Raw genomic sequence first — 13788 nt, 5'->3', positions numbered from 1 at the left:
GATGGAGACTCAGTTGAGGAACAGATTTTTTTTTTTGCTGATTTCCTGCCTCTACATGTGCATACATGGCTGAGTACATCCACACCCACATGAACATGTGTACACACACACACACACACACACACACACACACACTTTCTTTACAGATTCTTTATATTCTCTGTCAGAGATCATCATAGAGAATTGCTTGGTTGCAAAAAATAGTTTGCTGATGCCCTTTTCCAGGAAAATGCATGCATGTGCACATGCAGACACACACACACACACACACACACACACACACACACACACACACAAACACACACGCACACACGCATGCACACACATATACACACACTTAGGCATGCAGACACACACACATATATATTTATCTATACAGAGACAGCACCATTTTTACTGTAGTTAGGTTTTAGATTATGAATTTTGTAAATAGTTTCCATGTTAGATTTCTGTCTCTGTGATGAAATATCTCAACTAATAAACTTATATGGAGAAAATGTCTGTCGGGCCCACAGTTTGAGGGTCTCAGTCCACGATCAGTTGGCCCTTTTGATGAGGTGACAGTTCATAACAGGAGTGTATGGTGGCGGCAAACTTCTCCTTCATCCCCAAGGAGCAAGAGAAGAAATGAGAGAGAGGGGAAATTCCACAACAGCTTTGGAGCGTGAACCCACGGACCCAAAGGCCCCCACTGGGCTCTGCCTCTCCCAAGCACCGCTGTGCCCAGTAATAGCAACCCATGAGTCTCTGCCCTAGGGGCTTGTGGGGGGAGGGTGCTCAGGATCCAAACCAAAGTGGATTCATATCACTTTCCCAGATGTAATAGGATTTTCAAAACATGTTTTTCTTAATACAGATAAACAAACAGAAGGACATTAAACCTTACCCAAAATCCCAGTTCCTGCTTCAGATCAACACAGGTTGCCAAGAAACTCGTACCTGTTGGTTAAAGGGCCACCATTTTCATGTCCCCAGCACCCCGGTTAAAGATAATCAAATTAAAGAAAGTGCTTTGGGCTGAGGAGCTGGCTCAGTATCTCAGAGCACTGGCTGCTCTTCCAGAAGACCGGGGTTCAGTTCCCAGCAAAGAACCACACAGAGGCTCACAACTGTCTGTAACTCTAGTTTCAGGGGATCCAGCGCCCTCTTCTGGTCTCCATGGGCACCAGACATGCATGTAATTACAACGTGTAGGTAAAACACCCATACACATAAAATAATGATAATTTTTAAAATTTCAAAAGAAAGACACGGCCTTGTATGAGCCCTCAGAGGACACTGCCAGGCAAAAGTTTCTATGGTCCTTTGACCAATGTAGTGAGGCAAGCAAGTGTCTTGTTGTTTTGTTTTGAGGTTTTTGTTTTGTTTGTTTGTTTTTAGCTGAGGATCGAACCCCAGGCCTTGTGCTTGCTAGGCAAGCGCTCTACCACTGAACTAAATTGCCAACCCTGATTTTTGTTTTTGTTTTTTTTTTTTAAAAAAAACAAAGTCTCACTATGTAGTGCTGGCTGTCCTGGAATTCGCTCTGTAGACCAGGCTGGCCTCAAACTCAGCGATCCACCTGCCTCTGCCCCCCTAGTGCTGGGATTAAAACCATGTGCCACCACGGCCCGGCTAAAGGCCAGTTCTCTGATTGCTTGTGATGTCACATACATTTCCTGTCCTCCGTGGCACTTCTGTGTCTCTTGTGAATTCCCTGTTCATGTCCTCTGAGTGGGTAGGTGCATGCATGTGTCTGTACTCCCCCTCCAACGCCGACTCCGAGTTCATCTAGACATGTATGTGAAACTGTCATTCCCCGTGATGATAAACAGATCCTCTGCCGCCCAAAGCTCCTTTGTGCCCCTTCAGCCCCTCCTCCCTGCTGCTTGCCCCAACACCCTGGCTCCATAAGTGTGTGTCAGTGCATGTGTGGAGGTCAGAGGTCGACCTGATGAGTTGGAGCTCTCCTTCCACCTTGTGGCTTCCAGGGATTGCACTCAGGTCAGCATGCTTATTGGCACACATCTTTATATGCTGAGACATCTCACCAGCTCAGATCTCAGCTATTTTAATATAATGGTTAGATACTTTCTTTTTTGAGCCAACTATGGCGATTTGTGTCTTCTGGAGTATTCGGCCATTTCTTCCAAGTCCTTGAATCTCTTTGTACAACACTGTTGAGAAAAGTTCTTCGTTACCCTGGTGCCTGTGAAGCTGGACCGGCGTCTCCTCTTTCATTCCTGGTTAGTCATTGGTTTCGTCTCTCTGTTTTGATTAACAAATAAACTTGATAGGAGATTAATAAATCCAACTCTTTTCCTAGAAGAGTCAGCTTTGCTTTGTTTTTGCTTTGGTTTTGTTTCAATGATTTCCCCTTTAATCTTCATTATTTCCCCTGCTCACTTTAGGTTCAGAGGACTCTTTTTTCTAGGTGTTTTGTTTTGTTTCTTTAACACACAGCACAAGTCCAGGCCCCTGACTTGGAACTTTCCCTCTTCCGTGCCTTACATCTCCCTGGAAGGTTAGCGTGCCCGATGTGGTTTGGATACATTGTGCCTGCCTTTGCTTTGCTTTTTACATGTATTCATTCCATTGTGTTCCTATTTGAGACAGAGTCTTGCTCTGTAGCCCAGGCTGGCATCAAACTCACACAACAATCCGGTTTCAGATTCTCGGGCACTAAGGTTGCATGCTACCCCACCCTACCCCACCCCCAGTGGGGCTTGCCTTTTCAATCCAGTCCAAATGGGTTCTTATTTCTCTCTTCATTTACCCGTGGATTATTCTATGTATGGGTGTTTTGCCTGCATGTATACCTGGGTACTATATGCATGCCTGGTACCCACACAGGCCAGGGGAGGCCATCAGATCCCCTGGAACTGGAGTTAGACATTGGTGTGAGCTGTCACGTGGGTGCTGGGAACTGAACCTAGGTCCTCTGGAAGAGCAGCCAGTGCTCTGATGTGCTGAGCCATCTCTCCAGCCTCTCAATTGTCTTTTAGAAAGTATGTTGATAGACTATCTAGTTATTCTTTGACAAGTTCATACATGTAAGCCGTGCATCTTAACCCCACACAGCCCCATCAAGTTAGTTGTTAACCACATATTTTAAGGTCCTGTTCTGTGGAACATACACACTTGAGATCATTATATTCTCTAATGGATCCATGCCTTCAGCGTTATCAATATCATCAATGCCCTGCGTTATCAACAGTGACCTGCTTTGAAATCTCCTCATGGTTGTAGCAAACTTGGCTTTCTTTCCAGCAGGCTTATGTTCTCTGTCCCTTGACTTTCAGCTTCTTTGTGTTTTCTATTTGAAGTGCATATGTATTTATAGGTGATTTGTGTATACATGTGCTCTGTGCTGAAATGGGTACTAATGACGTACCCTTTCAGCCCAGTAGAGTATTTTTCTTTTTTTGGTTTTTCGAGACAGGGTTTCTCTGTGTAGCTTTTGTGCCTTTCCTGGATCTTGCTCTGTAGACCAGGCTGGCCTCGAACTCACAAAGATCCACCTGCCTCTGCCTCCCGAGTGCTGGGATTAAAGGCGTGCACCATCCCCGCCCGGCTAGTATTTTTCTTTTTAAAGATTTATTTATTTATTATGTATGCAGTGTTCTGTCTGCATGTATGACTGCAGGCCAGAAGAGGGCGCCAGATCTCATTACAGATGGCTGTGAGCCACCATGTGGTTGCTGGGAATTGAACTCAGGACCTCTGAAGAACAAGCAGTGTTCTTAACCTCTGAGCCACCTCTCCAGCCCCAGTGCAATATTTTTTATAACAGCACACTCCAGCTTCTCCCTTCCATCCCAATCTTGGGGCTGTCACATTCTATGCCCCACACCTCATGCTGCATTGTGATTTCTGTTGAAACAATTGACTGTGCTTTAAAGAAATGTGCACAATGGGAAACCTCACGCATCTCACCAAGGAGTTCTGGTTTGGTGGTTCCTCCCTTCGTGCAGGCCTGTGTTTCTATCCAGTGTGGCTTCCCTGATGTCTGGAGGACTCCCTTCCGCATTTCCTACGGTGTAAGCCACTAGCATTCATTCAGCTTCTGTGTCCTAAAGCCCTTCTTCTGCCTCCACTTTCCAAAGATACTTTCACTGGGTAGAGAATTTGGAGTTTGGCGGGTGTTTCCTTCCTTTTGGCACTTTAAGAACGGCATTCTGTAGTCTTCTTGGTTATATTTATAGCGAGGAGTCTGCTGTCATCCTTCTCTCTGTTTTCCCTGGACTGTCTGTCTTGGTTACTCTCCTGTCGCTGCGATAAAACACCCTGACAAAGGCAACTCCAGGGAGAGAGGGTGTATTTTGGCTTACAGTTCAGGGTTGTAGTCTGTAGGTGGCAGGGTCATCATAAGAATGTGCAGCAGCTGGTCACAGTCTCCACAGTCCAGGACCAGAGAGGAGTGAATGCTTACGCTTAGCTCACTTCCACCTTTTCACCCAGCCCAGGATCCCAGCCCAGGGAATGGGGCCACCCACAGTGGGTGGGTCTTTCTTCCCACCTCAATTAATAGTCAAGATAATCCCTGCAAGTGCTACTTGAGGCTCCATCTCCCAAGCGATTCTGGAGTATATCGAGTTGACAATTGAGATAAGCCATCACACTATTTTGTGACTTTATGGCAATTCGGTTTTTTAGTTTCTATTTCAACACGTGTGGGTGTTATGTCTGTGTCTATGTCTGTATACTATGTGAATTCCTGCTGCCCTGGGTACCCATGGAGGCCAAAAGAGTCTGTTAGATCCTGTAGAACTATAGTTACAGGTGGTTGTGAGCTACCATGTGAACACTAGAAATTGAACCCTGGTCCCCTGGAAGTACAACCAGTGCTCTTCACTAGCCCCTTAACACAAGTTTGAACACTTTTCTGTCGTACCCCTTGGTGTAATGTCTTTCATGTGTTTTGTCCCTGACTCTCCATAGACATCTGCAGATCCCTGAGTTTCTGATTCTCACCAGTTTGTGATTGTTCCCAACATGATTTCTCCAAAGAAATGTGTATTTATTTTGTTTTTAATCTTATTTTTCTATCTTACTTGTTTACTTCATGTGTATGAGTGTTTTTGCCTGCATGTATGTCTGTGTACCACATGCATGCCTGCTCCTTACAGAGTCCAAAGGAGGGCATCAGATCCCCTAGAACTGGAGTAACACAGTTGTGAGCTGCCATGTGGGTGCTGGGGATCAAACCCAGGTCCTCTGGAAAAGCAGACAGTGCTCTTACACTGAGCTGTCTCTCCAGCGCCATTTCTTTTACTGTCTTAACAGATCTTCCTCTCCTTCAGGGCTGCATGAAGGTGTCCCCAGCTGAGGGATGCTCAGCTGTTTGCTTCCTTCCTTTTTTTTTTCTTCCTTTATTCATCTTTCTTCTATTTTTCATTTGAATTTCATTTATTCATTCAAAAACATTCACTGATTTTTTTTTCCACTGCATTCCATCCAACACATTCTTCTCCCAGACACTGCTGTGCTTCCCCCAATGCGGGTTGTTTGAGTCTCTCCATTCTGTACACCTCTGCTGTAAGTGTTCCTTTTTTTTTTAACACGTGGGTTCCAGTCATGTTTACTGTCCTTGTGTTATCTCAAGTTCAAGGGCAGCGTGGGCTACAGAGTGAGTTCCAGATAGCATTTTCTCCAGTTTCAGGTGGCCTTGTCCTGGGCTGGCACAGCTTCCTCACTGCCAGTCCACACTGCAGATGTGGGGGGCACCGGCTGTGGATCCCCACACCCTCTCCTGTGCTGTTTCCTTCTATTGGAGCTGTGCCTTGTGAACACTAACACCAAGGTCAACTCAGAGTCTCACGGTCCCCCAGCCTCTACCCACACCCCACCCCAAACCGTCCCCGGGCACACACTGGAGCCCTTGTGGCTTGCATCTGCTTCTTAAGTCAGGGATCTTTGGCCGTGGCCTGACAGCCACAGTCTTCAAACACCATCCTACATTCCTACGAGTGTTTCATCGGATGCTTTGATTGTTTCAGGTGACAGGGAATAAATAAATCAAGTGCCCATTCCTCCATCTCAGCTAGAACCAGAAATCTCCTCACTCTACTTCTGAACTACTAATTATGAGTAATCAAGTTTATTGATTTAGTATATGGCTTCTGCTGTGGTGCTTGGTAATTAAACATTCACTCATCATTTATTCTGGGAGGTTTTTTAAGGTTTCATTTTTTTACAGTTAAGTGTCTATTTCTTAAAAAAAAAAAAAAAAAAAAAAAACAACTCCTTTTGGTCTATCATAGAACAGCATCATCTTTGTCTTCTCAAAAATGATTGCTGGTAACTTAGTTTAGTCCTAATTGAAGCCAAAGAATTCAGAAATTCAAAATGCACTTCAGCAACTGAATTGCATTCTCTAGATCTCTCTGGTTTTCTTTTTTTTTTTTTTTTTTTGAGGGGGGTGGTGGTTTGAGATGGGGTTTCTCTGTGTAGTTTTGGAGCCTGCCCTATATCTCACTCTGTAGACCAGGCTGGCCTCAAACTCACAGAGATCCGCCTGCCTCTGCCTCCAGAGTGCTGGGATTAAAAGCGTGTACCACCACCGCCCAGCATCTCTCTGGTTTTCTTAAGGGGGTCCCATCCACTTCCTGCTGGGTACGGTCTCCAGAAAGGCCCTTCTGTTCATCTGGGACCCCTTCCTGTCAGGAACGAGGAAGGCACACCCACACTAAGCCACCCTCTGTGCCTTCAGTTAGCTGACTGACAGGGGGCTCTAGTTCGGTTCTTTCCCCAGAAGTATGGATGTTGTGGCTCTGCACCTGATTGCCAGTGTCTAAAGACGAGCCGGACAGTTGCCCAAGAGGACAAGGTGCAGCACTGACGAGCCAGACCCTTCCTACTCAAAGCCTTTGGTGGCACTTTGTTCCCCACAGCATCAAGTCCAGATTTCTTAGCGTGGCTTAAAGGCCTTTTGTGGGTTTTTTTTTTTTCTTGGCTTAAAACCAGCTTTGTATTTTCTGCTCCCAACTCTCCCACCGATCCATAGTAAATGAACTACTTTTTGTTTTGTTTTGTTTTGTTTTTTGGTTTTGTTTTGGTTTTTAGAAACAAAGTTTCTCTGTAGCTTTGGAGCCTGTCCTGAACTATCTCTTTAGACCAGGCTGGCCTCTCAAACTCACAGAGATCTGCCTGCCTCTGCCTCCTGAGTTCTGAGATTACAGGCATGTGCCACCACCTCCCAGCTGAACTACATTTTTTCCCCCTAAGAAGGCTTGGCTTTTTGATTTGTAAGTAAAAAAACAAAACAAAACAAAACAAAAACTAGACCAGACCAGCCTTCTAAACCCTTATATTGAAAGACACTCCCCTTTGGATTTTATTTATTTATTTGTTTGTTTGTTTGTTTGTTTGTTTTGGTTTTTCGAGACAGGATTTCTCTGTGTAGTTTTGGTGCCTGTCCTGGATCTCTCTCTGTAGACCAGGCTGGCCTTGAACTCACAGAGATCCACCTGCCTCTGCCTCTGTCTCCCGGGTGCTGGGATTAAAGGTGTGCGCCACCGCCACCCAGCGACCCCATGTCCTTTATAAAATACAGGATGACCATGCATTCTGACCCTATCGCTCAGCCCAATACAATGTTGTGAAAACACTAAGCGTGCAGTGTTTGTTAAAGAAAGAATGGGTCCAGCTGATGGGTAGATCGATGATTAGGTTGTTCACCGACATAGACTAATGATTCCCGTAAACTGAGGGCATGACATCATCATGTGCACTGTCACCCCAGGCTGTCACAGCAGAAGAGGACATGTATCTGCCAACACCGTCAACCTCCACTTCTCTAACAAGTGACCTTTTAGAATTCAAGAATATCATATTTTGAAGAAAAATTGATTTACCAGCTAATAACTAAATGTGTGGCCTGGTTAGCCAGGGGTCAAGGAAGAGACAGTCTATACTATAATTAAGTCAAACAGAAATAAGTGGTTATTTGTGTGTAGGAGAGGTTATTTAGAATAAAATGACAGAGGGAAAGTAACACCCCACTAGTTTTCAGACATCAAGGAAAAGAATAGAATCGGCACAGATTGAACTTGTGTTCATTCATGTCAACACACAGATGAGTCAAATGGCATCCTGCTACTCTTGGGTGCGTCCAGCGTCCAGCGGCCTCTCAGAGTGAGCATGGCCGTGGGCTCCGGTCTATAGCAGTTTTTCAGGTCACCTGAGCACCTTGCTGCAAGGAAACATCACATGCCAGTCCAGAGCGTGAACTTCCTGTCCCATCCAGAGCTGGATCCAACTGGCTCTGCCCCATCATACCCCAGTCAACTTAGGACATTTTCAACATCCTGATGGCCCAGTTGCTGGCTTGATTTGTCCCTGAGCACACCTCAGGGGTAGCCTGAGTAGCAGTAGTCTCTGCTTTTTTACCTGTTCCGGAAATTTTACGTAGATAATGTCATACGTGTGTGGTCTCTTATGGCTGGCTTTGTTCACTTAACATAATGCTTACAAGATCCATTCATGTCGGAGCACAGACCACTACTTTAGTCCTTTTTTTGTCTTTTCTTTTTTGAGACAGAGTCTCATGAAGTCCACACCACCATCAAACTCATTATAAACCAAAGGTGTTTGAACTCAGTACACCTGCTTCTACTTCCCAAGTGCTGGGAATACAGCTGTATACCACCATGCCTGGTCCTTTATTCACCTTTATGAATATTACATTCCATTGCATGAGTTACTACATTTTATTTATTCAAAGTTGCTGGGCATTGGGTTATTACTACTTTTTACTGATTAGAAATAATGCCACTCTTGGGATTGGGGATTTTGCTTAGAGTGCTTGCCTAGCAAGCTCATGGCCCTGGGTTCGGTCCTCAGCTCTGGCAAAGAAAAAAAAAAAAAAAATGAAAGAATGCCACTCTGAAACATGTCTGAGTTTTTTGTATGGATATCTTTTCCTTTCTCTTGGGTATGTACCTAACAGTGTTATTCTTTCATTTCATTTCATTTTATTTTATTTTTAGTTGTGTGTATGTGTGTGTGTGCATATGCTTGAAAAGGCCAGATGGTTTTAGGATCCCCTGGAACTGGAATTATAGGTGGTTATGAGCCCCCTGACTGACATGGGTGTTGGGAATGGAATTCAGGTTCTCTGCAAGAGCGACAGATGCTCTTAACCCTCTAGTTCCATGAAATGGAATTCCTTAGGCAAATGCTAACTTCAGGTACTAACTAGGTTTTGTTTGCTTGTCTCGATTTTTGTTTTTTTAAGAACTCTTATGCCCAAGATGTCTGTACCATTCCGCATTCCTAGACAGAGCCCTGCCTGTCCCTGCCTTCCCCAGTTCCCAGTGCTTGCCTGTCTGAGCACAAAACGGTTTTGGCTTTGGGTTTTAATTTTTGTTTTTGATGATGGCATCAAGCTTTGTAACTTATTCTATGTCTTTTTTTTTTTTTTTTTTTTTTTTTAAGAAAAGTCTATTAAAGTCCTGTGCCAATTTTTAAATTTGGGTTTCTTGTTCTTTTACTGTTGAGTTGAAAGATAAAGATACTTTTGAATTTATGACATATTATCCTCTCTGTTTGGGGTGGGTGGGTGGGTGCATTCATGCCACAGTGTACTTGTGGAGGTCAGGAGACTTGGGGGAGTCAGTTCTCTCCTGCCTGTGGGTTCTGGCAATGAACGCAGGTCATCAGCCTTGGTAGCAAGCACCTTTGCCTGCTGAGCCATCTCATTGGCCTGGGTAAGTACTTTTTAATGTCCATTTGTGTTTGTATTATCATCCAAACAGTGAACGGCAAATCTCATTTTCTGCAGGGACTGAAGGTTTCTAAGAACAAAAGCAGTAGTCAATGAGAGAGACCAAAGGACTGGGCCATCAAAAAGCACCACACTTGCACCACTGGCCACCATGCGGAAAGGAGTGCTGAGGGACCCAGAGATTGCCGATCTCTTCTACAAAGATGACCCCGAAGAGCTTTTCATCGATTTGCATGAGATCGGACATGGGAGCTTCGGAGCCGTGTACTTTGTAAGTAATGCGTCGACGGGGTAGAGTAGGTTCAGAAAGAGTGAGCCCTGTTGTCTGCTGCAGAACATACTTGTGTTCCACGTAGAGATGCTCGGTCATTGCTAAAGGCGGTTCCGGAGCGCTAGTCTTTCTATTCCAGCTGCTGTAAGGCCAAGTGATAAGCTTGAAGTAGAGCCCCCCGGGTGTTTCCTGGACATGCCAAGCTCCTTCAGCTTCTGCTGTCTATCCCTTCTCCCCAAAGCCTCTAAACCCTGCACCCCAACCTTGGAGCCCTTGCTGGCCCAGCAGGTTTCAGCTTTAATGTTACTTCCACAAGACAGTTTTTACCATTCAGCCCTCTACCTCTTAACAGTCTGTGCTTATGTTTAGATACATGCTAGCAGAGTGCCTAGTCATTTATGTCCCTCACCCTAAAGTATGCACCATGATAACGGGTCTGTCCGTCCCGTTCATTACTGTGTTTCTAGGAACTAACATAATGTCTGCCAATGGTAGGAGTGAAGTAAATGTAGGGAATGGATGGGTAGGACTCACTGGCCGCCAGTCTAGCTCCAGGTCCAGCGAGTGACCCCGCCCCAAGGGAATAAGGTGAAAAGTGACAAAGCTGGACACTCTTACCTCCACAAGCACATGTACACATACACATGTATGCATATACATGTCCAAAGCACCTTCGTGTGTCTACAAGGAAATCAACATGGAAATTATTTCCAAATTCCGGTCCTAGAGAAAGTGCTCACTGTTAGGTCTAATTAGGCTGGCTCTGTCGATGTAGGAAAGTGATGCCAAACAATGTTGACTATAAATTTCCTTAATGAGCAATTACTCAGTGGCACTGCCTAATTCCACCCAAGTCTCCTCTCCACTCTCCTCCTTCCTGACCCTGGGGTGGTGGAGCCCAGGGCTCACATACACTCCCATCAAGCTAGACTTCTATCCTGTTTTCTTCTTATAAATGTGAAGAATTTGATTTTTTTTTTTTACAGATTAGAATGTAGCTCAGTGACCAGGCATGTACTGTGCATAATTGTTTGTTTGTTTGTGGGTCTAGGCTGGAACCCAGGGCCTCACTCATGCTAAGCCAGTACCCTCCCTACCAATGGCCAACTCCCAGAACAAGATTTTGTTGTTAATGAAAGTCTATATATAGCTTCTAAGTCAATAATTACCTTATATGTGCCTTTCTGAAGGCCTTCAGAATTAGAAACAATTAACTAGTAGATGCCTCTTATAACAGATCCTGTCACCTCAGTGAGGCTGTACATTTTTTCGAGACAGGGTTTCTCTGTGTAGCTTTGGTGCTTGTCCTGGATCTTGCTCTGTAGACCAGGCTGGCCTTGAACTCAAAAAGATCCACCTGCCTCTGCCTCCCAAGTGCTGGGATTAAAGGCGTGTGCCACCACCACCCGGCTGTGTACATTTTTAAAATGTGTATTCATTTCCCCTACACTTCAGCATCAGGAACCTGGGGTTAAGGAGCCTATGTCTTGGCTACCTACCGAATAATACAGCAATAAACACAGTGTGTGTGCATTTGTCTGTGGATTGCCTGGTTCTTCTCTTAAAGATTTATTTATTTTTATTTTGTATGTATGAGTACTCACCCGCATGGATATGTCATGTGTGTGCAATACCCACAGAGGCCAGAAGAGGGTGCCAGACCTCCTGGAACTGGAGTTAGGATGCTTTGAACCTCCATGTGGGTGCTGGGAACCCACCCCAGGTCTCTCTGTAATAGCGCCAGAGCTCTTACCTGCTGAGCCCTCTCTCCAGCCTGATTGGTTATTACACTTCATGGCTGGTCTCTCAGCTGGTTCTCCATTGCCGTGCATCTAAGATGGTGAATCCCAACGTTTATAAATTTGCTTTTCTTCCATTTGACCATGTGTTTTCTTCAAATTCTGTTATAACCCTCACACGTCATACACATGTTACCACAGCAAGGAGTTCATGAAGCCATTCCCAAGAAGTCAGGGTGGAGTGGAGCTCTAGCCCGTCAGTGGGAGTGTCTTTAAGAACGACGTTGCTGAGGTGTGGGGACAAATGCTGCAAGGCTCCAGTCCATTGTAACTCTTTCTTTTTCTTCCCCTCTCTTACCACAGGCAACAAATGCTCACACCAACGAGGTGGTTGCAGTTAAGAAAATGTCCTACAGTGGGAAGCAGACCCATGAGGTGAGACAGCGCCACGCCTCCACACATGTAACAGTTAGGGTGAGGTTAGCCAAGTCCTGAGCCCTGGCACCCAATGCAGAGGAGGGCAGCTAGTCCCCAGGGTCACCGTGTGTACTTCCAAACTCACCGGAAGGGACGATCCTCTGTTCTCACCACAGGGGTGTGGTCAGTGTCCGTCTGAGATGACGAACATGCTAGACACCACCTCAGGGTAACTGAGGTACGGAGTGGTGGAGAGTACCCCATCAACGCATATGATTAGAATGTGTTCATTAAACATAGAACAAGGGCTTGGGGAGTTAGCTCAGTGGTAGAGCGCTTGCCTAGCAAGCACAAGGCCCTGGGTTCAGTCCTCAGCTCCGGAAAAAAAAGAAAAAGAAAATAAAAATAAACATAGAACAAAGCTTTCGAAAAATGTAATCCATAGAAGTTACCTAAGTATTTATCACAATGCTGTTCTTTTGTTTTTTTCTAAAGATTTATTTATTTATTTTATGTATATGAGTTCCTTGATACCAGAAGAGGGCATCAGATCCTGTTATAGATGGTTGTGAGCCACCATGTGGTTGCTGGGATTTGAACTCAGGGCCTCTGGAAAAACAGTCAGTGCTCTTAACCACTGAGCCATCTCTCCAGCCCTTGCTCAGGGATAATTTTATAAGAGTTTTAAAGAAAACCCTCCCAAGGAAGGCAAACTGTAAACCTCAGTAGCTACCCATAAGAGAGAGAGCATGGAGACAAGAAAACAAAAAACAAAAAAAACTGCCATTTGAGCTGGCATAGAAGTCAGGCACATGGCAGACAGGGAGAGGCTCTAGAGCAGCGTTTCTCAACCTGTGGGCTGCAACCCCTTGGCGTCAAACGACTCCTTTATAAGGGTCTCATATCAGATATCCTGCACGTCAGATGTTTACATTATGATGCATAACAGTAACAAAATTGCAGTTATGAAGTAGCAACAACAATGATTTCATGGTGGGGGTCACCACAACATGAGGAACTATATGAAAGGGTCACAGCATTAGGAAGGTTGAGAACCAATGTTCTAGGAAAACAGCTAAGAGGCTCAAAGTGTTAGGGAAACCTATAGACCAGGCAGCGGTGGCGCACGCCTTTAACCCCAGCACTCGGGAGGCAGAGGCCGGCGGATCTCTGTGAGTTCAAGGCCAGCCTGGTCTACAGAGAGAATTCCAGGACAGCCAAGGCTACACAGAGAAACCCTGTCTCAAAAAGAGAAAGAAAGGAAGAGAAGAGACCCAGAAAGATGAAAAGGGATTAGGCTTTTCTGGGTTACTCAGTGAGTGGGCCGGCTCCAGAAGCTGCATAGCTGGAGCCCAGAACACTGCTGGCCACATGTTGTCTCTGTGGGGCCTCGAGCAATGCTCTTGGTATTGAATTTAAGCAACAACTTTCCAGCATCAAGCATGGACTTAAGTAGTGGTTTGGTTTTGATATATTTGATGAGACATTTGGGCCTTGTGCTATATTAAAACGATAGCACAAGGTAACTAGCTGGTTCATTTATTAAGATTTACCTTATGTCCATCTAACACAGAAGAAGAAATATATAAAATGTATTTATCTATGCATATATGTACTTGATAAGTATTGTTTTCAGTTTGATAATTAAAACCGTT

The 13788-nt window shown here is 45.0% G+C and overlaps 1 protein-coding gene across 1 annotated transcript in view; it reads left to right on the top strand.

The window, feature by feature from the left end:
• The window catches only part of Taok3 (TAO kinase 3), a 167239-nt gene that overhangs the window by 75081 nt on the left and 78370 nt on the right, over window positions 1-13788 (top strand). The window contains exons 4-5 of the mRNA XM_036171725.1: window positions 9764-9977; window positions 12080-12151. Coding sequence (XP_036027618.1) covers window positions 9858-9977; window positions 12080-12151 — 192 coding nt within the window. The 5' untranslated portion in view covers window positions 9764-9857. The remainder of the gene's footprint in view (window positions 1-9763; window positions 9978-12079; window positions 12152-13788) is intronic.

The sequence above is a fragment of the Onychomys torridus genome, chromosome 22 (assembly GCF_903995425.1).
Source record: "Onychomys torridus chromosome 22, mOncTor1.1, whole genome shotgun sequence".
In the NCBI taxonomy this organism is placed as follows: Eukaryota; Metazoa; Chordata; class Mammalia; order Rodentia; family Cricetidae; genus Onychomys; species Onychomys torridus.
This window is presented reverse-complemented; position numbering and strand designations above follow the sequence as displayed.